The following is a 23,978-nucleotide window of genomic DNA, read 5'->3' on the forward strand; positions in this document are numbered from 1 at the left end:
AAGCTTAGGACTTTGCTGACCTAATTGTGGTTCAGAAGCTAACCAGATTAAGACTGATTAGTACTTGAATGGGAGACCACTGTAGGCTAGCCTGGGAGGTCAAAGAAACATCAAATAATCAGTGAGAAAACACCTCCATTCTATTGCCAAGAAGATGGCATAAATTCAACAGACGTCTAGTCCAACCTGAAGGAGGCTTTAGCTCAAAATAGTAGCCAATAATCTAGTATTATGAGCTAAAGGTAAAGGGAGTGGTCTATCGGAGGATGGGAATATAAGAAGCTGAAAGAGTTGGAGGCTTTATGGAATGTTGAAAGCTCAAGTCAAAGAGGACAGTATTTCATAACTTTAAAAGAATGTGTAGGTGTGGATGGATCTCCAAGTAAAAATCCATATCTGTGGAATAGTCCCATCTCAAAAGAGACACAGTGTTAGTGTGCTAAAAGTCCATCAAAGACTATCCAATAACTCACAAACAGATTATGGCAGGACAGAATGGAGGAAGCATCAATTTACCATGGTCATTGTTTCATGCAACCAATCTCTGATAAGTAATTACTTCCCTTTCTCTCATGTAGAGATCTAGGATTATTATTCAAGGAAACTTTTGGTCAAGCCAATGATATAATGCAAATTATATAGTGAAATAGGTTAATTTACTGAGGCAAATAATTTGTTTATCTGTTGATTTCTGTGCATTGGGCTACATAAATCGGAAGATGCAGTTGAAGGGCTGAACTCAGCCTTTGGGAATGAATGGAAGGAAGCAATAGTGAAGGCTTTTGTTGTGCCTATACCATCCCCCTCTTATATCCAAGTCATCACTGGATGTTACTGTTTTCAGCTGGTGAATATGCACACACAAATGCATTAGAGGCAGAAGCTATTTTGTCAACAGAAAAAGCTTCTAAGCCACACTTTTTTAAAAAATGGCCTTGGCTGTGCCGTGGAGACTCATGGCACTGCTATGGTGATGCCATCAGAGAGACAAGTCTGATTTTTTGTACAGGATTACTGAAGGATTCTGGGAAAATAGTATGCTAAGCTTAAGTGAGAGTTTTAGCCTCTCTCCTTTAAAAAACAAATATTTCATCAGTGACTATCGCTGCTTTGCTACTGGAACTTGGGGGAGCAATCTTGGACCATGAGGCCACATTTGGCCCACAGAATGTCCATCACTGCCTGAGAATCTCACTATATCTCTGTCAATCTTGTGGGAGATACTAAAATGTCCAGGTTAATTGACTTAATGAAATGTGTAACCTATCAGAGGAAGAGGAGGAAGAGGAAGAAGATGACAACATGTCCACTGCAATGCGACTCAGGACGAAGATGCCCTGGAAGACTTGTTGGCTGTATCTCACTTCGGGTGGCTTTCTCTTACTCTCCTTGATGATCTTCTCCAAACTCTTGAAGCACTCCGTCATCGTGGCTATCGATTATTGGCTGGCTCAGTGGACATCTTCGAATCAGACCCAAAAGTTCTGCTCCTTGGAAGAGCCCACCAGAAAGGTAGGCTAGTGTTTAATGGCTAGAGCTGGACCTTAATTTAATAAAAACTAAAGGCTGGAGCAAGAAACAACCGGTAAGTGAATTAAACTCCTTACCAGAAGCAGTAACAATGGAAAAGAAGGCAAGCTGAAAAAGAGCCTCTGATGAGCTACTGAAAAAGATATTTAATTTAGAGATTGTTCTTCTAGACCACTCGATGTCTGTGGTCAATTTCCTGCACAGTGGCGTGGGAAAAAGCGTATTCTAAACCAATATAAAAGCCAACAAAGAAAATACACAATAGGCAGGATAAATCAATAGAAGGAATTATAGCAAAAAAAATATGTAGCATTATCAATCTCAATAATAAAAGTTACAATAAAACATTTGCCCCTCTCTCTTCTTAAAGCTCAAGACTTTGCTGATCTTGTCCAGGTTCCTGATTAGTTGTTGGAAGGGAGGCCACCTGGAAATCAGCACTGTAGGCTAGACTGGGAAGCCAGAAAAATGTCCTAAAAGAAATCAGTGGCAAATCACTTTTCATATGTTGCCAGGAAAACTACATGGACATATCCATGAAGTCAAGAGAAGTCAATTTTGACTCAAAGGAGGTGTTACCTAATTAACGTTCTGTTAAAATACTTAATGTCACCCCTTAATATATTGAGTCTTGCTCCTTCTTTCACATCAGTAAAGACAAATTGCAAACTTTAGGATTAACTCTGGGGACCATAGCCAAAGTCTCGGCTATATCAGCAATGCAGAAAGTAGTACTGAATGAGCTTTCCTCAGTTTTAAATTAAAAATGGTTTCTCAGTTATAAATATCTCTGGATAATTCTTCGGGGGGGGAAAGGGTGTAATATGCACTCATTGTTAAACAGATTCCCTCTCGCCATTATCCTCTAAAGAGATCACATAAACATAGGTAATAGGGACATTCTGTATCGATTCAACTAAACCTCTTTTTCTGTCTGCTACTGGAAACTTCTCAGAACTTAGTCAGAGATTTCCCAGAAGTGAACCAAGAACCTGTGTGTGACTCATTCACCAATCGCAGGAACTTTAAAATCCCCTTTGGAGCATCTATTTACCCTGGTGTGAAAAGAAATCAGGGCCTGGGACTTGAACTAAGAACAGTATTTTATGCAAACTGGTTGAATTTCTGCAAATAACATCTTGGGCTTGCAGTGTTCTGCTCAGATAAAATCCCAAAGGTGCTTGCATTCACAAGTCAGGAAGGTCAGCAGCTCATCAGTTCTGCTGCCAAAATATTTACTGAAGGCCTTTTGACCCCCCCCCCCCCCAGCAGAAGAGGGAATCCTTCTGCCAATTCTACTGCCTAATACATTGGTTCTCAACGGGGGTGGTGGGAGGATGCTGAGGGGTGGTGAACTTGTTTTGGGCGGTAGGGGGGCGGTGGGCATGTTTTGGGCGGTAGAGGGGTAATAAGCATGTTTTGGCATACGAACTTAATTTTAAAACTCCCAAAAAAATTTATTAAATCGACTATCCGGTGTACACCATTTGTACCAGCAATAAAACGAACTTACGCGACGGCTGCCCTCACGCACTTCTAAGAATGGTGAGACGAATTTGTATTCTAGGTAGGATGACCTTGAAGAACTCGACACTATGATTCTTCTCCAATCCCAACCAGCACAGCACATGCGTCAGCTGTTTTCCCGCGCGATTAATCGCAGTGCGTGCGTTGAGCGTCCTTTCAATATGAATGTTTGATTTGACCCGTGTTTCTTGAGTTGCTTTTCGTTCGCTTCATTTTTTTTGCATTAGTCATTTTAATTTTAATAAAAGGAATGCAATTACCTTCCAGGGCAAAAGTATCGAGTTAAATCGAACAAATTTGGTGTGTAAGTCTACTGAAAAAAATTACTTAAAATTTTTGCCTTTTATAATTCAGTAACTCCCCCCCCTCCCCAAAGGGTGGGGTTGAAAAATTTTCCACTCCTTAGGGGGGCGGCAGCTTCAAAAAGGTTGAGAATCACCGGCCTAATACAAGTGTGTCTGTAACAGCCTATCGCAAGGCTAGTACAGACTGCTGGGAAATTATTGTGGGTAATTTCCTGTTTAGTTTGATCCCTAGATCCAGATCAGTGCAAGCACACCCTCCACTCAGTTCAGCAAGCAAAAAATATAGCTTGATGTTTATTCATTAGACTTCAGCAAAGATCAAAAACATTTAACTGGCAAAACAGGACAAAAAACAGGCAAAAACAGGGAAAGGCATGAAGAACAAGCAAGAAATAAAAGGGGTTGGAAATAACAATCTGCATTCTCTATTTCTATATCTATCAAAAGACAGAGAACTTTTCTAGTTACTGGAAATAATCCTGGGGGTCATTAGTGTAGCCAGTCTGAAAGGGAGGGGCTTTTGATTATTCCGCTTTAACTCTTTTCTGTACATAGCAGTAGCAAAATAGAGATAGAAAGTAGGACACTAGGTGATCCCTCCTCTGTTATGCACCCTGAACGAAATGATTCAGCAGACGGGGATGATGTATCCAGCACAAAGAAGCGGGAAGATCTAAATCTGTTTTTCTAACATTGCTGAATGTCCAAGGAGAGCCTTGTTCCCTCTCAAGTGAATGTAATCCCCTGGGCCTGGTTCATATAAATTACTGAAGCAGTCATCAAACTATTTCTAGATTGGCTCTCTTTAGATTGCATAATTTCATCTTCCTCCATAAAAAAGTAAAAAGGGTTTAAACATTTTTTTAAAGGTTTCTTTCTTTCTTTTTTTTTTTATCACACCAGGGCAAAATAGTTTAGCTTGTTCCCAGATATGCTACTTTACAATATGTAGAATTCTACTTTTCTCCTGAGGAAATACTGAAGCAATGTTTGTACCTGGTTTGTTTTGTATAATTAGGAGTTTCCAGGCTCTTTGTGGTCCCCTAGCTTCTTGGTGATTGTTTTTCCAGGAATAAACATGAATGGAGGGAACAGTAGGAAAACATGGGAAAGTTGCAAAGGGAACATGTTGATGTCTACTATTTTCAAAAAAAAGAAAAGAAAAGAAAAGAAAAGAAAAGAAAAGAAAAAAAAGGCTTTGAATAAGGGAAGTCAATCATACAATAAAAAAATTCATCCTGCAAAAGGGGTCAGCAGAAGGAAAATCCAGGTCTTGCAGAAGAATTGAGTTCTCTATGGATCTCTCAGATCACAGCAAATGCAATTTAGTCATACTCTTTTCCCACGGGAGAGAATAAATGAAGATATGTAAGAGAATCAACACTGCCCTGTTATGTTAAGTTTTGTCCACTGGATCATCCCATTGTTTAGAGCTAGCCCTGAACAGGTTCTGAAAAAGACCGGGGGACTGAAAAAAGGAGACCAGTGAGGAAAGGTTGAAGGCCTGGGAATGTTTAGTGTTGAGCATACAGGAGATTGAGTGGGGATATGACAGCATTCTTCAAGTACCTGGAGGGATGTCACATGAAAAAAAGCTCGGGTCTGTTTTCTGTCATCCGAGTGTGGAGGATCCAGAATTAGGGCATTACGCTATAGGGAGGCTGATTCAGTTGAATGTTGGGAAAAACCTCTTAACAGTAAGAGCTGTTTGACAGTAGAACCAATGACCTAGAGAGGCCGTGGATTCCCTTTCTCTGGTTGTGTTCAAACAAAGGCTGGACAGACGTTCATGTGGGTTCATACTTTAATTCTGATTTCTTCATAAACTAGGGACTGGAATTGATGGTCCTAATGACCCCTTACAGTAATATGATTCTATGACTCTTTATTCTTATAATTTAGTTGTATATCACAATTCCCAGAGGCATATAAGAAATAGAAACTTTCATTTTTCTTTCAAAGTACTATAAAACATCCAATTAATCTGAGTAGGAAGGGCACAGGGTACAACAACAGAAGTTATTTGGCAAGGTGACCACCAGCTGGCCTGGATATATGTTTATGGGGTGTTTCAAAACAATGAAAATAAATGGTATTACTTCCCAGGATTTAGAACTGTATCCTTGCCTCCTTGTTTTGAAATAGACATGCAATGTTGCAGTGTTCAGCATTCTCAGTGGGGCAGGGATTATTCTTTGCCTTATCACATCTTTGACAGTTGAATGGATGGGCCTCACCGCTGCTAAGAACCTTCACCATGATCTCCTCAACAAGATCATCCTTGGGCCGATCAGGTACAGGAAAATCATGTTCCTTTCGTAGATAGAAAAAGCCAGTTAACAGATCTCCTGGGGCTCAGAACCCGCGTTGGAAAACCCAGGAGCAAAAATGGGGTGGCTAGTGGCCAGGGGCTGGGTTTTCAGGGGCTAGGCTTCAAACCTCTGATCCCTGCTAGGAGAAGAGAATCGTATCTGGTAGATTAGAGGAGAAGACTGGATGCACTTAACTGGATTTTAGAAAGCTCCAAAACAAAGAAGTATGTCCTCTTGATTTGGTCCATCTCCCTGCCTACCTATCATCCATCCATCCATCTAATATTTTATTAAATTTCTATGCCACTCCAAATATTAACCATAACTTATTTATTGTTTTAGGAAAATAAGACCATCTGCAAGGCTGTTCAGCCCTTTCCTCTGCAGATGAGCTGCTCAGACTGAGAAACCCTGACTGAACCAGCACTCACAGTATGGTAGCTTATCTGTGCTGCAGTACTTCAAAGGGCCACTAGATGGCAGCAGAATAGTTTTATGCCCACTTTTACTGCCATCTCTTGGCCATGGAGGTGTTTGCAGCATAGATCTGGTAGACTTAATATACACCCAGCTAGGCTTTTATTGGTTCCTCAAGTCACCTGTGCTGATGAGATACAGTACTCTTTCTGACCATCCGTGGTGCTGCAGTAAAGACCTGATTACTAATGCCAGCTTCAAAGCTGCCCAGATGTTGAAGGGTTGAAGGCTCCTGGCCCTGCTTTTAGAAACTCCTGAAATCTCATAACCATAGCACTTGATCCAGAAAAATGTAATCTTTGTTTGTTTGTTTGTTTGTTTGTTTTACAATATTTACCCCAATCAGAAGATTCTGGGAAGGATACAACATACTAAAAATAATAGATGATTGCCTACAAAATGGATGAAAGTAATACTTAATAAGGGTTGAAAACTCAGTAGAATAAAACCATCTTTGGTGATCTTCTCAATGTCCTGAAGGAGGGAGCTTTGTAAACTGTTGCAAGTCAAACGTTTCCAAATGTGGGGGCCACCCCAGAGAAGACCTGTTGTCTTGTCCATGTCCCCCTCACTTCAGAGGGAAGGGAACTTTGCCAAGATGTTCTCACCAAATGGGAAGATTTGTTTCTGTCATTCAGTTCTGGCAAGGTGGTACCTGATGTAATTTAGAGCAAGATAAGGGAACTAAGTAAAATAAATAAAATAACTGGGAACATTCTTTCTATATAACGTTTTACTCTCCCTGCCCCTCTTATAGATTCTTTGATATGACACCCTTGGGGCTGATTCTGAACCGCTTTTCTGCTGATACAAATATTATTGATCAGGTGAGCTCATTGATTTGGTGCATGCTATGAGCTGGGAAAATGGATAATATTTCATATATGATCATATAGATTCTCCATGTATGGAATGAGACTTGTAATGGCGTCACAAGTTTCATGTATGGTTGGGATTATATATGAATTCTGAAACAATGCTGATCCTACTGCAAAACGGGTAGTCCTCGCTTAACATCCACTCGTTCAGCAACCCTTCAAAGTTACGATGGTGCTGAACAAGGGGGAGTTACACAGGTCCTCGTAGTTGCAGCTGTTCCAGTGACTCTGCGGTCATGTGATCACCATTTCTGACCTTCACTGCTGGCTTCCAACAAGTAAAGTCAATGGGGAAACTGGCAGGAGGTTGCAAATGGCGAACATGTGATCGCAGGATGTTGTGACCACATGGGATTCGCCTAACGATGGCAACTGAGACTGCTGGAACTGCTATCCTAAGTCGGTTTGGTCACATGATGTCATGCCTTACAACCATGTTGCTTAGCAATGGAGCTCCCAGTCCAAATTTCCATTTCCTTCTCCCTCTTTTATATTTTTATTGGTTCGTAATCAAAGAGTTGTAGCCCCTGAAGCATTTAAGGAATTGATGGCATCATTTTATTCCAATTGCCAAACATACAGAATTCCTCTAATCCTATGCCTTTCATCTCAGTATGTTTTGCTAAAGAGAACTCAATGAGAATCTCGCTTAGGAAGAATCACTTTCAACAGCTGTGAAGATGCCTGACACTTTCCCACCAAAGTGTCTTTATCTCTCCCCCACAAAATGTGCTTTTCTCCCCGAAATAAAAAGTTCTCTTTCTCCACACCCCCTAACAATCAGGGAATTGCCCTTTTAATATTTCACCCTCCAACCCTTCACAATGTCACCTCCACATCGGTCCTTCCTTTGCTGCCAAATACAGTCCAGCTGGCCTATGAGAGACAGCCAAGTCCAGCCTCCCTGCCAGTATTCCCACACCCTAGGCAGATTCTTTCTTCTTGGGAAGGTGGGAAAGAAAGGAACCGGTCATTGGATGGGGTAACAGGGAAGCCATTCCTCTGGTCAATGGGAGAAGATGTGGGGGATAATGACAAGCAGAGGGAGGGAGAAGCCAGTAAAAGGAACGGGGATGATGGCAGGTGCAGTGAGATGTGGTGGGAGAAAGGGAGCTGGGAGCTGGGATGAAGCAAGAGTTCTGGCCAACAAGAACCTGCCTGGTCTGCAACTCTGGAGGGCGTGATGCACAAATATCTTCCCATCGTGTCTTCCAGAGGAGCAGGCAAGATTGATTCAACATGCACAGATCTTCACAAGATCCATAGTGTTGGACAGACACAGGTTGCATGGTGGGGAAGCTGAGTATCATTCAGGATTTTTCAATGTGTCTTTAATTGTTTCTCTGTCTGTTCTTCCTTGTGGGCGGGGGGGATCTTCCTAAATTTGAGGTTAAGCTTATTTCAAATAAACTGTAACTGTGTAGCTGTGAGGTACACAGCTGTAACTGTGTAGCTGTGAGGAAACAGAAGACTGGTCTGACATAACGTTTATGGATTATGTTTGCTGCAGCACATTCCACCAACGGTAGAATCCCTCTCGCGCTCAACATTACTCTGCCTATCTGCTGTCGGGATGATTTCATATGCCACCCCCTCATTTCTAGTTGCTCTTCTGCCTCTTGGAATAGCATTTTATTTTATCCAGAAATACTTCAGAGTCGCTTCCAAGTAGGTTTTTCATTTCTCTCTTTTAAAAAAGGTACCAGATGTTTAGCGAATGGAGGGCATTAGAATTTTGATGTTTGTTATCACCAGCAGGGGTTATGTTTATGGCAGGGTTGGGCAATGTGCACTCATAAGGCTGTGCCAAGGCTCTTGGCTTAATCCCATGCAGTCCTCAGACTAATTTTAAAAAGCTATTTTGTCCAAATAATTTAAACCTCTGGCAGCAGCATTCAATCCTTGCTTGCATTGCAAGGAGGCAGATGAAGAAGAAAAGGGGTTGGGGAGGAAAAAGAGTAAAGAAGTGGGTATCAGAAAGAGAAAAAAAGGGATATTTCTGAAACAAAATGGATGGCTCCCTCCTCTGTTGATGTCTTAAGCCACTTTTAATAGGTGGTCTCCAACGGATTATTTCCAAGGGAATGTGGCCTTGAACAAGAACAACAACAAAAGATTGTCCCATTTTTGTTTAGGGAGAGCAAGTGTTTAAGTAATTTAATAAAGTAAGCAGCATCTTTGTTTACCAGCTGCTGCAATCTGGTTTCTTCTTGGCTTACAATTCACCTTCTTTCTCTTGGTAACAGGGACCTCCAGGAGCTTGATGACAGCACTCAGTTGCCTCTTCTTTGCCACTTTTCCGAGACTGCGGAAGGCCTCACTACCATCAGAGCATTCAGGTTTGCAAATGAGAAGCCACTCTGATAGTCTTAGAGCCATTCCCCTCTTCTACCTACCCTCAGCAAAACATACCCTGGCAACTCCTTATTTTTATTATTATTATTTTTGCCACATCCTTATGAAGTTGTCATTTTCTCATTTGGAGACCTTGAGTGAGGCAGCCTTAAGTCATCCTTAGTTGTACTGGTGCTGTTCTGGTGCTCACGTAGTGTTTCCTACCAAGGCAGACTCAAAAAAGGTGTCTCAAATCTGTTTGGAATTGCCACTCGTTATTCTGGAGGGATTATTAAGGCAATGACTGGGAGCAGAGGAAATTAAGTCAAGATGGGGACCAGCAATGGAGGCATCAAATCTCTCCTCCTATCAAGAAATATATACTGATTTACTCTCTCCTTTAAGATCATTACTTGAAACTACTAATGTATAATGGTTGCCAGAGCAGACTAGTTCACTAGACAAAATTATGCAGCTGTTGTCCTCAGAGCAGCTACTTCCTAAAAATGCCAAGATAGCTGATGGTCAAGGGGCTACAAACTCAGAATACCACCCTGTTCTTTTACGGGGAGTGCAGAAATAGCTGAAAACCACCCCCTAAATCCAATTCTTCTTGAACAATAGCAGCTCTGTCAAGTCTGCATTTCCTTTCAGCTCTTTGTTCTCTGCATTTCTGAATCAGCAGAAGTAAAGACTTATTGAGATCATTTCCAAATGGCATTTGAGAGGTTCAGGAATGAAAATGGCAACTGTGTGGCAGTAGGCTAAGTCTGCATCTTGAATTCCAACCTTCTTTTAAAAGTCTTGATTTGCTTTGATATCCACTAACACACTGCAGGTCAGGTATTCTGGAAGCTGTAGTCTGAATCCATCCAGAGGGTACGAGATGGTGGATGAGTAATCATTAACGTTATTTGGTTCCATTCCCCTCTTCCTATCTCCGCAGCAGTTAAGCCATTCTTCTTTCCTCCCGGGGTTTTGTTAGAAAGCTAAGGTTTCCTGGATGAAGACTGGGAGCTATTTCCCTTTGTTCTGAGTTCACTGCGTACCCATCGAGAAGTCACGCGTTTCCCCCAGGAGGCAACCTCTGAGCAGCTCAGCCCGTTTAGAATGGGACGTAGGTGACCTTTGTATTCGTCATTTGAACGGGATGAAAAGTGTAATAATAAGCAGAAGAAGAGCTGGATGGGGATGAAAAGATGCAGATTGAGTGTGTCAGAGTTTCCATAGTGGGGGGGGGGGGTAGAGGAGAGGGGGGGAAGTGCAGCTGCCAGAGAGGCCAGACAGACTGTAGTTGTCATCACGCTACTGGAGTAAGACATTCAAGTCTTTTTCCTGCATGGTGTGTAGAAAGTCATATTTATGCCAGAATGGTTTGCACATGCAGTGCCTTGCACGTGCAGTTTCTTGCACATCAGTATCCTTGTGCGAACAAGCTGGATTCGCACAACACTCTAAACTACACAATAATGGAAGTAAAATTCCTGGGTTCATTATTTTGTTGGAATGCAGCTCTTGGCTTATGTATATATGGGCCAGGCCACCCCAACAAACTATAATAGCATCTGATTGTTTGGGCATTCAATGTTTCGTGAACACAGGAACTCAGTTCCATTAACCTGGATTCAGAGTTAAGCCTATTATGTGAACCCCCACCCAATAGTAATTTAAGCATATTAATCTGATGGGGAAAGTCTGTCAGAAATTTAGAGGCACTAGGCTATTCAAAGCAGCCCAAGGAGTGCATAAGTGAGTGTGAAATAGAATTCGATCCAAATCTCTCAATTTCATATTTAGCTAACCAATATTTATTTATGTATTCATTCATTCATTCATTCATTCATTCATTCATTCATTCATTCATTCATTCTCTTTATTGCCGCCCTTGTCATACAACTCTGGGCAGCAATCTGAGGATTAAAGAACCTGAACACCACAGCAGGGACCCCCACCACCACCCCTTATAAGTTATAACCATAATAATTGCCCAAGGACAATCTAACCGAAATCATATAACAGCAATTGCACTAAGAAAAAAAACTTTCCCATAATTTATTTGTGGATACATTTATTTATTTATTCAATTTATACAGCTCCCCATCTTGCAGTTGCAACTCTGGGCGTTGCACATAGGATGTGCGTGTGTGATCATGTTCCCAGAATCAGGCAACATGTTCTTGTGACTCGTTCAAATTCCGACTCATTAATGAAGCTTAAAATTCAGCTTACTTCATTTTGATTTGGGTATCTTCCAAATCTGCCCAAATTAGCCTGAATTAGTTTGGGATTCAGTACAATCCAAGACTCATCACTAGTTTAGATTAGAACAAGCATGACACTAATTTCTTCTTTCCCTGCCATTCTGGGGCAGGGTGGGCATGTCCTTACCTAGTAGAGAGAGGGACAAGCCAGGTTTTAACTCTCCCAATTTAGTGTGGTGCTAGGTTTGGCTGCTTCCTCTTGAGGCAGAGTTCCAGTTTAAATCAGTCAAAGCGTTCATGTGTACTCCTATTCCAGACAGTTGTACTGAAGCCATGAAGACCAGCTCTTCAGTGACATTCTGACATGGTGAAGAGAGAGCGTCTCACTGCTACCCACATTGACTTCCACGTGGGAAAATCTCACCTGTCCAGTCACATCAGGCAATGAACTTCAGTCAACATTCATGCCAAGGCATGATTTGCAGAGCACTGACCATCCTATCAGTTCTAGCTTGATGCAAAGATGGATTGGAATGCCTGATCACATTCCCTATGCAAAGCTTTTGGTGGCAGTTGCTATTGGGTTTTTCTCTACATAATACTCTGGCCTTTGAGAAATGATTCCATTTCTAAAGCATTGTTTTCAGAAAGATTAAAGTTGTACCTGCCACCACAATCTCCAGAAGCTCTTTAGCATCTTAACCGAGAGCCCTTAAACCCTGTTTCTAGGTAGGACACACTTATTATTCCCATTTAGCAGATGATGAAAAGAAAGGCAAACTTTTGATCTGGGCCTGAGGTCATAGGGATTTGTCCTGAACTTGGATCCTTCCTCCAGCCTTAATGCAGCACCCAATAGTTCTCATTAGTATGCATTCCAGCTTGCCCCAAAGTGGACATTCATTGTTCAGATTTTGCTTTCAAATATACTATTCCTCAAGGGGAAGGAATCAGTGCAAACCAAACCAAATTAAAGCCAGACAAACCATACACACTCTGTTGTTGCAAAGTATAATAAACTAGCAAAGAGGATTATTGTTTCTTTTTCTATAAAAAACCATAGAAACATTTGTACAATGTAGCCAGCCTTCTGCCAGTATTGACTGTTTTCTAAACATCACAGTAGCAGAAGCCCTCCGTTCCAAGTTGAAGCGAGACAGGCAGTATACACCTCATGATGAAATTTATCTGGGCTGCTTTTTGGGTGGGAGGGAAGTCTGGTAGATTTGCAAAGGTGAACACAAGTTCATTCACGTGTAGAACAAGAAAAGATCATTGCTTCTGATCTGATATCACTTCTACAAATATGGATGAAAAGATCTACATACTTGGCTGTATTCCTCCCTCCCTTCTCACATGGTATCCTCCAGATGTGGTAAACTTTCTCCAGAGATCTCTGAGAATTAAAGTCTAAGTCATCTGAAGGGCACCAGTTTGGGAAAGGATAAACTGGGAAAGCACCATTAGACACATCTAGCTGATCTTGACTATTTCAAAAAGTTGAGTTATTTAACACTCAAGTGGGAGACTATGAAGAAATCCCAAGACTGTAAAATAGATTAAGGAGTTGAAAAAACATCCTGGGAGATAAACACCTCCATGCTGTTGACAAGAAAACCACATGGACATGCCCATGAAATCACCAGGAGTAAATCTTGGCTCAAAAAAGACTTTATAATCTAGCACAATGTGAATGATCCGGTTCAGCTAGATGGTGGCTATCTTCATACAACACATTTAGCCCGATCAGTTAGACTTAGTGGCTGCATTCACGCAACATGCTAAAGTTGGCTATTTTTTTACCTTGATTTATATTTTCTGGTTTAGTGTACAGTATAGCACAAACTGCACCTGTTAGTTGCTTGGTGATTCAGAGTATTGCGCAAATCCAGAAAATGGGCTAATTCAGTAACCAAGTTAAGTATGTTGTGCAAATCCACCTAGTATGGTAGGCAGAAGGGGAACAATTCTCATTGTGTGTCTGTAGATGAGGAGGTGTGATAAATGGGGTTCTTTCCCTACTCTCCCAACCCATGTTAGGGCAGAAGCAATGATCATGATGGGTTGAACCAAGAGTTAGCAAGACTGTTGTGGGCAGCATGGCATCTAGGTACTTGCCAAATTATTATTTTTTAATTTAAAAATTAAAAATTATCAAAATCGTATGAGATTATGAGATTCAGGTTTTCCTACGTGAGATCCTATAAAATTTTGAATTAGAAGGGTGACGTTTTGTGAAATCATGGGAAAATGCTGATCTCTTGCAGGAGTTCACATGAACATGCAGCATTTCACCGAGCACACTGCGACCCTTCAGAATCTCATACAAGCATGTCATAAGATACTTGATGAAGTTATGAGATTTGGGGTATTTCTTTTTTAATGAGGACGTGCCTAGGTCAGTGCATGAGATCATTGATGGCACCCACCAAGTATAAACTTTCATGACCCTGTTTTGGAATGCTGTATTTGTTAGGGTTTAATGTGTTCTGGTACATCCTACCATGAGGAATGTCAAAGAGCAAGTGTTCCATGCGTGTGTGCCTGGGAAGAAAGCCAAAGGAAGTGACTTCAGATGAACAGCCTCTTAGACAAAGATCAGGCAGGGTGATAAAGAGGGGCACAAGGTAAATCCTTAACTCTCTGTCTATACCCACTGCCCCCTTGTGGTCCGTAGGTCATAAGGTGCCGAAGTAACAATGCTTCAATGGTATTATTAATAGTCACTACCAGGGTCAGGTAGACAATCAGATACAAGATAAATATCTTTCTAGAACAAGGCTAGGAGAAATGTAGCCTTTCAGATACTGCTGGGTTACAGCAAGTTTAATCATCCCTGACCACTGATCATGCTGGCTAATGTTGACAGGAGTGGAGTTCAGTCACATCTGGAGAGTAAAGATTCCAAGCCCTGCTATGGGATTGGCACTCTCTCACTAATTCTGAATTTATCAGCTGGGAAATTCTGATCTATTTCTAAGTAGCAAGTCCCACTGAACTAAGTGGAACTTCTGAGTCAATGTCTTTGATCTGGTTGAAAGTGGAAGAACGGAGGATGAAAAGAAGCAGGAGATTGAACTGGGGAGGAGACGATAATAATGGGGAGATGTAAGCAAAAGAACTGCACAGCGCCGCTGCCTGGTTTCTAAAAACTCTTGGCAACTTCTTATTCACATGTTTGCTCAAATTTAGCCTTTCGGTGGCCCTGCAGGCTGCTCCGTTCCCTTTCCTGGAACTCGGCAACCCTCTCTGCATATTGCAGAATGATGGCATCAGATGATTGAGTCATACACTTGTTAACGTCAGAATGTTTTCCCCTTTGCAGGCACGAGTCCAGATTTAAACAGCGTATGCTGGAACTGACGGACACCAACAATATTGCATATTTGTTCCTCTCTGCTGCCAACAGATGGCTGGAAGTTAGGACGGTACGTACAGCTTAATCTCATCGTGATTTGGAAACCTTTGAATCCAGCAATTGCTTTGTTGGATACAGCAGACCAGGCAAAGATTTCGCATTGGGATATATCTAGCAATGAAACACCACACCTAAAATAGATTAGCGTAATTAAGGATTCCCTGCCCCCTTTTCTTTGTGAAGAAAAGAAACTTTTTCATTTGCTACTGCTGCGGAGACTGATATGCAGAGGAGATTCTGAGTAGATCTCATGATGCTTTTCCCTAAATCACAGAGACTATATCATCCCTCTTAGGCCGTCTGTCCACTTGGCCCCTATTTCTTTATCCCTGAACATCTTTGTAGGATCACAAGGTTTAAGCATCAGTTATACTTGTGGAATGTAAGGGACATGGTTAATTTTTCAGAAATGATTTCTTGGAGAAAATCTGGAAATTGAGCTGCACTTATCTGATTGTGCTTGATTCTGAATTAAGCCATTTTTTTAGTTTGTTCAGTAGGTGATAGATTGATAGATTGATAGATAGATGATAGATAAATAGACAGACCACCATTCAGAGGGGAACTATATGTGTATCTTTGCACATTCATAGCTCATACATTCCATTGTAAATTTCCCAAATAAAATTATAATTGGAGCTATTTCATTTGCTTGGCTTCAAAATGTTAGGTTGTTTTGAGATTGAAAAATCACTTTAAAGTAAAATAATAGCGTGCTACTATATTAGAGGCCGTGTTCTCCCTACCTTCTTCTACTGGAAAACCTAGAATGAATTTGCTTCACTGAGTAGACTGTTTTCAATGGAATCCCTCTGACTATTGATGACCCAAGATTCTTCCCTTGAGAGCTGGTTCACAGGACTTACTTCCTGTTTCAAATTAATGTTTACAAACACCTCCCATATTTGTTTATAATATCTGAATGAATACTTTTGTATAGCTTTTGTGACCCAGTTCATATACGCTAAACATATTTTACTTAGAATAATCCCTGTGAATAAAACTATATGCAAGTAGTGGTTGTATAAGTTGATCGACACTTTCCAGTGGTGGTTTGCTTGCCCACGTTGTCTGAAAATTGTCTGTCTGAACTTGGGCAGATCATGATTGAGAATCAGCATCTATTATCATGGTCATGGTAGCTCCCAAACTAAATCCTTCCTGGGGTTGTACCCATGGGGCCAGTTTACATGGAGTGTTTGGGATAATTGAAACACTGGAAAGGTCTTCAGACAATTGCTTCTCAGCATTATGAAGGTCTATAATGGCTTTCTCCAACCAAGTTCGTTCCAGATGTTTTTGATTACAACTCCCATTGGAGGATTATGGACCGGAAAAGGCTGTTGTGTAAAATCTCTCCAATCTGAAGGTCTACCAGAGGAAGTCATAGATCAAGTGTATGCTTTACAGGGAGGAAGTCCTATAAGGTTCAAAAGTTGTGATGTAGAAACTGACAGAAAAGAAGGGGCAGCTGGCTGATCATTGATAGCACTCTGGAAGCAGTGGTTGTATGCTGTTACTGAGTGCAGCAATCAGGGGCCACTGCTCGAGTTCCATCTCCTCTGGAATCTTCCATTCTGTTCTCCTTGTCTGAAGGACCTCATGTACCAAACCTGCTAATCACTGCAGGTTGCCCTGGCTCAAGCCAGAAGACTTCCCCTTTAAGGGTCTACTTCCTCTTCTGCCTGTCAGAAGAAAGGCTATTAGAACATCATCCATCATCAGCTCATGTTGGAACCAGTGGTTTCTTGTCTGAGTCTCTCTCTTACAACTCTAGTTTTCTGAGTAGTGGCATTATAATAGATGCTTTCGCACAACCTGCTTAACTAAGTCAAAGACGTAGTAGCTGCATTTGCTCAATATGTAAAACGGGGATAGTGTTAATTTTGGTTGATTTGGATGGCTTTTTTATGGCGTCATGCATGTTGTATGAACCCAGCTCCTTTGGTCAGTTGAAAGTTCAAGATATTATATGAACTTGGAAATGGGATAGTGGAAAGACAGTTACTCTCTCCTTGTCGGACAGTCCCTTGCTTACATGTCGTAGCCTTGGATTCCTCCTTGCCCAGGACTGGACAGTATAACTCATTCAAGTGATTTTGAGCAACAGTCTCCTGCTTGAGACTCTCAGAGGCCAGTCTGAGAGTCTCAAGGGCAGATGCCAACTAAAGACAGTACAAGAATAGCTGGGAAGCTAGATCAGAATAAGGCCCTCTCACATGTTGCTTTTAAAGAAAAATGGGATTGCTGCAGAGAATTCCAGCATAACAGAGAAGAGACAGAAGTGGTGATAGGCGAAAGCAATGCAAATAAACCCATTACTAAGGATCCCATTAAGGGAAAGGAAGCCTCCTGATGTTTTCTATTCCCTCGTCCCTTTGATGGCATCTTCACACAGAAGGAGGAGGCCAGCCTGTTGCTCAGCAGTGCAAAGGAAAATGCCGGTAGGGTTGATGGGACTTTTAATGTTTGCTCGGCATAGCTTTGTAGTATAAATAGTCCCCTTTCTGTCTCTTTCTCCCACTCCTCAGGATTATCTGGGTGCGTTTATCGTCCTCACTGCAGCCGTGGCTTCTATTTCTCGAGTTCCCACTTCTGGCCTTGTGGGCCTGGGCCTCCTCTACGCATTGACCGTACGTACAGAGGGAAAAAGGAATTTCCCTGGTATTTTATGCCAGGAAGGTCCACTGCGTAACCGGCATCAAAACGAATAAGAGCCTTGTAAGATTCAGCAGTGCCATTGCAAAACTCATTAGTTTTGATGGGCCTCACACAGCAGAGTTATTTTCTGTGTCATCAATTCCTCGGGTTCACAGCCACCACAAGAAACCCTCTGGATATGCAGCTGCCTTCTCAACATTCCCAATATTGAAAGAAACAATCTTGCAAGTCCTGGATTTCAGCCAGGGCTGAAACAGTTCAGAACAACTTGGAGCAGCTTCAGGTTTTGTGAGCCAATTGAAAAAATGATGATGATGATAATAATAAAGTCACCAAAATTCCCAGGCCCTGAATGCTCCCAAGGAAAGGAAGACAAAAGTGCATACAAGGACTAGGATGAACTGATTAATAATTGATCATTGGGATTTCCCAAATTCAGAGCCTAACTTTCAACTAGGGTTCCCCTTCCCTTCCCTTCCCTTCCCTTCCCTTCCCTTCCCTTCCCTTCCCTTCCCTTCCCTTCCCTTCCCTTCCCTTCCCTTCCCTTCCCTTCCCTTCCCTTCCCTTCCCTTCCCTTGTTACTGTAAATTGCCTTGAATGCCCAACTCAGAGTGAAAGACTGCCTAGGTATTTAAATATAAACAAATACATTTTGCTCTGCTTTGCTTTGGTTTTTTTACTTCTCTTTTGGGATTTAATCCTGCCCTAATTTAAGGCAAATTATAATCTGAAAGCCAACATTCCATGGGAAATACATATATCTATGTTCTCCTTGCTGTCACAGCTGTACTTGCTGTACAGGCTGCTACGAACAAATGAGGAACACCTTTTTCCATCTCCATAGCTGTGAAGCTGCACATGGGCATATGGTATAGATGAACACCTGAATTGAACTCATGAACTTTGTTCCCCAGCCTGGGCCCCTCTAAATATACTGGGAACTCAAAGCACAGGATGCACCCAACATGGCCACAACATAATACTGAAAGGGTACTGGGTTGGAAAAGCTTGTTTCCCAACAATACCATGAGCATTGGACAGCTTTTCCAAAGGAATAATATCTTGATGAATGAACTTTATTTACATTGTTCCAACCACATCAAGTTTCTGTCCCTTCCAAATACCACTATCTTCATTTTCACCCCTCTCTCCTATTACGTTACAGATCACCAACTATTTGAACTGGGTGGTGAGAAATCTGGCAGATTTGGAAGTGCAAGTGGGGGCAGTGAAGAAGGTGAACAGCTTTCTCAACATGGAGTCAGAGAATTACGAAGGCACCATAGGTACTGCATTGGTTTAGCTTGGTTTGTATTTAATAGACAAAATCAAGTATATATGAAATCCATCTGAATAGGTGAAATCAATGGGCACCCAAAAATTAGAGGCCCTTTTGAGACTCTTCCTCTATGGTAGAGTCTGTAGTGAAATGTGCCACTTGCATTCAGGGATAGTAAGGCAGCTTCTATTTAATGTTGATGCTTTGTCTCTAGTCAGGGAATGATGGATCATTTGGAAGTTGCCAGCTTATCTTAGCAAATACATCATGACAAGGGGCTTGCCTCCTTGGGAGACCACCTGTAAGGTCAGCTAGAATGGGCACACTCCAGATCCTGTCGATTAAGCAATGTCATCTTGTGGAATCCAGGAAGTGTGCCAGGCAGGATAGCTCCTGCCTGATGGAATGACCTCCCCGTTGAGATCCATATTATCATAGAATCATAGAATCATAGGGTTGGAAGGGATCTTGGAGGTCTTCTAGTCCAACCCTTGCCCAATCTTTTGCCCAAAAGATACCAATCTTTTCTTGAAAACCTCCAGTGCTAGAGCACCCACAACTCTGGGGGACATGCTGTTCCACTGCTTAATAGTTCTTCCTGTCAGGAAATTCCTCCTTATTTCCAGGCTGGATCTCCCTCTGACACGTTTCCACCCATTGCTTCTTATCCTACCCTCAGGTGCTATGGAGAATAAGTCGACACCCTCTTCCCTGTGGTTCCCTGTATATTGCTCCCAATGCTTTTATTGATTTCTCATAAATCGCTAAAAACCTGGTTGTTCTCCCAGCCTTGGGTTGGGATAGTGGTCGAGCCCCTTTGGTCTTTTTGTGTTATGAGGTCAGTCTTCTTTTCTTTTTAATTGTTTTTAAATTGTGAGCTGCCTAGAGTCATTGCGGAGTCAGGCAGCCTCAACAATGAAATTAATAATTTAAATATTTATTAAAGGAGCAATTGTAATCTAATCCCTTATTTTGGCCAGAGAAGAACCAGTTCATATGACTTCATTTGCCAGCTAATGAATAAAAGGGAAGCAGGATCTGGTCTCTGGGTTGTTCATGAAGCTGACTGAGGTCATGCTTGAGTCATACTAAAGTTTGGTTTGTTTGCTTTGCATTAACACTGTTGCAAGTATGACTACAAAGCAAGCCAACTTGTTCAAAATAAATCTTGCTTTGCTACTACTCTTGGTAGTAGCAAAACAAACTTGGCTCTTCATGACAAACTGCCATCTTCCAAGAGAGCTTAGGAATGTTGTCATTCCAGATGTTGTTCTCTTCGGTCCATGTTCCTCATCACTGGTGTAATCCAGCACAATCACTTTGAGAGGAAGCATAGCTGAATCGAGCTTCTTATTAACTGGAGTCTCTTCACATCACGTTGTCTACTTTTCAGATGAATGTCTTTATTGTGGATACCCATCAGAGTATAAGAGTATTTTCTCTTGCATAGTAATTGGTTGCACAAACCAGGACTCTTCTACACATTAATGGTTCATTCTCCTTTGATCATCCCTCAGATATTTCTCAAGTACCCAAAGACTGGCCACAAGAAGGGGAAATCAAGATTGAAAATCTGTGCGTCCGCTATGAGAATAACCTGAAGCCGGTTCTCAAGCATGTTAGAGCATATATCAAACCAGGCCAAAAGGTTCCACAATGTTACAATAATTTTATACTCTTTTATGGGTTTTTTTTTTACAAAGAAGGAAATGAAGGATCCATTATTGAAGATGGTTTGGTATCAAAAAGAAGCTAAAATATCTTGCTCCCAGAAACGTTAGCATTGGATAGACTCTGCTATTCACCCATCTCTAGAATTTATGATCCATCAGTGGAATATCCAACTATCTCTGTTTTCATGTTCCATTTGCAAAAAGAGAGGGAGGGAGGGAATGAATGAATTTTGGATAAGGGAAGTTTAATATTGTTTTAAGTTACCTCCTATTGTGGGGAGGGGATCTTCTTTTTAACTATTATTAAGCAATAGCTAGTTGTAAGGCCTACCCCATTTGGTGCTACCTATAAAAAGCTACAATAAATCTTATCTTTCAGGTTGGGATTTGTGGTCGCACCGGCAGTGGAAAATCATCACTCTCCTTGGCTTTCTTCAGAATGGTAGACATATTTGACGGTAAGTACCCTGAACCAGCTGCAGTTCAGGATGTGTGTAATGTTCTGAATTTGAACTGCTGTCATTTCAAAATACTTCATTTGGAGTTCATAATGGACTATTTCAAGTGCAAAGTGTTCCTACCTTGAAACAAATTTTTGTACTCAAAACATTTCCAAAACACTTGAAACAGCCCATATTGTATTTGGGACTTCTGTTCACAATGAGAGGTCACAATACCTAGGATCAGCTTGCACAGGCTGTGACCATCTAAATGAAATCCCCTAAGGATGGGAGAGAAATTCATTTAAATGCTGATTTTATTTAGCATTTTCAGCCCAGTATGTAGACCTCAATTATCCCTCAAAATTCACATTTCTCCAAATTTTGCAATAAAACTTGCCAATTAAATTCATATACACACACACAATATACACCTACACAAACACACACACATACATACCCCAAGGCTATGTTCTAAAAAATAATATGCAACAAGACACTATATTATGGAAAATTATTTGAAAAAGCTTCCTATTTTAAGCAAAATAGCAAACAAAAATATATATGTTAGCAAAACTGTGCACAAAAATACATATTTTAGAATAAACTAAGAAAGATCGCAAATTAGGTGTAGAAACTAGTTTTAGGGAAGCAAAAAAGAACCATTGAAAAAACCTGAAATCGACAGATTCACAAAAATGGAAAACTGCAAAGAAAAACTGAAATGGACAAATTTGCCCCCAGCAGGGTGTGCTGGAAGGGCCCCAGTGAGATCACTGTTACATTTAGGAGGATTATCACGGCCCAAGAAGCACCAAGAATGGTTCTCCTCACAATGGCCTGGCCATGTCTACTGGAGTGAAGGAACAAAGGCAGGAACCCCCACGTCGCATCTTGATCTGTTAGCCCTTTGAGATAGCCCAGACAAGAAGCACAACCATCAGTACTAACTCTGTCTTTATTGTAAGGTTACATTAACAAGATCTTGCAAGACTGAAAGTATTTCTCCCCTCCTTTCCATTTACTCTCCATAAAACTAGGGAGGGTCCCTTCTGAAACGCTTCCCATTCCATCCTGTCCTTCTGTGGACTGAGATAACTTTTCCATGCCAGTTGTCCCGTCTGCGACTCTCCCTCCTATCTCCCAAGGGTATTCCCGTGTACCATTACATGATCCTGCACAAGGGTTCCACCGACTGTCAAAGTGAGGACTGCAAAAGAGTGGTTGAAGCTCCACCTCATTTGCACATGTGTTGAGATGCACATAAAAAACAGGTAGAGCTTCAATCACACTGTGGCAGCTGCCATCTTGACTTTTTTTAACCACACCCTGCACATTCCCTGGGTCCTGCCTGGTGGAAGAAAACTTGAAGAAGATCCAAGAGAAGGTGAAGTTACTTGTGGGTGTCTGGCACCCTCGATCACTCTTGTCTCTCAACTAACTTGGTTCCAGCAGGAAGGAGGAAGGGAGTCAAACAGGATGAGTTTGGGGGTTTTTTTCAACTACCAAGTTAAGATTTATCCCTCCTCCCTTTGCCATCTGTGACTAGACTTGCTAACAAACCAGTAGCACATTCCTTCCTGCCACAACTCGCATCCAGAGGCTATTCAGAGGGCTGGTAAGCCTCCTGTTTTTGCTTCCTGCAGATTCCCTGGGAAATACCATCCCCTTGCCGATGGATCTCTGCCTTTTCCCTCTTATCCATTCATCTGTGCTGTTGCTGATCATTGTCACCTCCAAACACAGCCCGTCATCAGAAAGGAAGGAGTAAAACAGACAAGGAACAGAAGGGCAGAAATCTTACTGTCTGGCTGATTTAGACCAGTGTCTACTAATGTCAGCCACATTCACTGCTACTCTTTCTCTTCTCCCACATTCAGCTCATCATAAACGATCCCTTTAATAGCTCATGGATCATGCAATATGGTCTCAAATTATTGCCTTAAGGGAACAGTAAAAGGGAGAAGAAGAAAGATAGACAATAACATAATAGGGCGTACTGGTCATTTCCATTTCTAATTCTCAGCTGGATCAGTCCAGCCACCTCCTCTTTGTATTTAGGAAGAATCTAGATTGGGAGGTACGGAATGTTTTCTGTTACTTTTCTGCCTCTTTCCATGTGTCCTAGCTCTTTATTTGGGTAGATTCGCGCCTCCCAAAAGCCAGAGAGCCATGGAGAGCAAACGAAATTCATACAACTGAGCTCCATCAATGCTTTGTGAAAGGATATCCAATAGTGGTACTCTAAAGGAGATGCTTCCAGTGGTTATGCTAGTGGATCTCACCAGTAAGGGCTAAAAATTCTTTAATTTCTTGCACTTTTTGGCTTGGTTGAGTTATGCTAGAAAGGACAAAAAGAAGAGAAATGAGAGAGAGAAGAAATGAAAAAATTACACAGATCTGGTGATATGAAACTAGGTTTGATAGCTGAGACAAAAGACCAATCTTTGAAGCAACAGAAGTAGCCAAGGTCTGAGCAATAAAAGCTATTTTTGCCATATCTCGATAATCCATAAGTCACATATGTTAATCACATGTTGCCTCCACTTATTTTTTTGCAGCCTCCCAAGAACACATTGCCAAAAGTTGATATTATTTTTTGTTTTGTTTTTAATAAAATAATATATTATTTTATTAAAACAAATATTTATAATATTATAAATAAAATGCAGATTAGGCCATCTGCCCAATTATTTCACATTTCCAACTTACACAGTCACTGGATTCACTTATTGCCAATGAGTGGGATCAAAATGAGCCATTCTGACACCAAGTAAACATCTTGATATTCTCCAGAGTAAACCGCAGCTTTAGGGGACAGAGTAAGCCATGATATTTTGGGAAAATCGTTTCCAAATGGCTAAAATGCAATGTCATTAAATAATCAGTATATGGGGATGCTGTCATTCTGCAGTGATGGTCCCCGTGAACTTTCAACTGATT

The 23,978-nt window shown here is 41.4% G+C and overlaps 1 protein-coding gene across 7 annotated transcripts in view; it reads left to right on the forward strand.

The window, feature by feature from the left end:
* The window catches only part of ABCC9 (ATP binding cassette subfamily C member 9), an 84,772-nt gene that overhangs the window by 54,644 nt on the left and 6,150 nt on the right, over positions 1 to 23,978 (forward strand). For all 7 annotated transcript variants that reach the window (XM_088141358.1, XM_088141359.1, XM_088141355.1 and 4 more), the window contains 10 exons: positions 1,271 to 1,512; positions 5,508 to 5,656; positions 6,909 to 6,978; positions 8,540 to 8,697; positions 9,276 to 9,368; positions 14,890 to 14,992; positions 17,514 to 17,615; positions 18,809 to 18,929; positions 20,440 to 20,570; positions 20,975 to 21,053. In XM_088141358.1, the coding sequence (XP_087997484.1) occupies positions 1,271 to 1,512; positions 5,508 to 5,656; positions 6,909 to 6,978; positions 8,540 to 8,697; positions 9,276 to 9,368; positions 14,890 to 14,992; positions 17,514 to 17,615; positions 18,809 to 18,929; positions 20,440 to 20,570; positions 20,975 to 21,053 (1,248 nt within the window). The remainder of the gene's footprint in view (positions 1 to 1,270; positions 1,513 to 5,507; positions 5,657 to 6,908; positions 6,979 to 8,539; positions 8,698 to 9,275; positions 9,369 to 14,889; positions 14,993 to 17,513; positions 17,616 to 18,808; positions 18,930 to 20,439; positions 20,571 to 20,974; positions 21,054 to 23,978) is intronic.

This window comes from Python bivittatus, unplaced genomic scaffold (genome assembly GCF_059951505.1).
Source record: "Python bivittatus isolate LINGU-HERP-01145 unplaced genomic scaffold, Pbiv_v1 ctg000330_np1212, whole genome shotgun sequence".
Taxonomy (NCBI): domain Eukaryota; kingdom Metazoa; phylum Chordata; class Lepidosauria; order Squamata; family Pythonidae; genus Python; species Python bivittatus.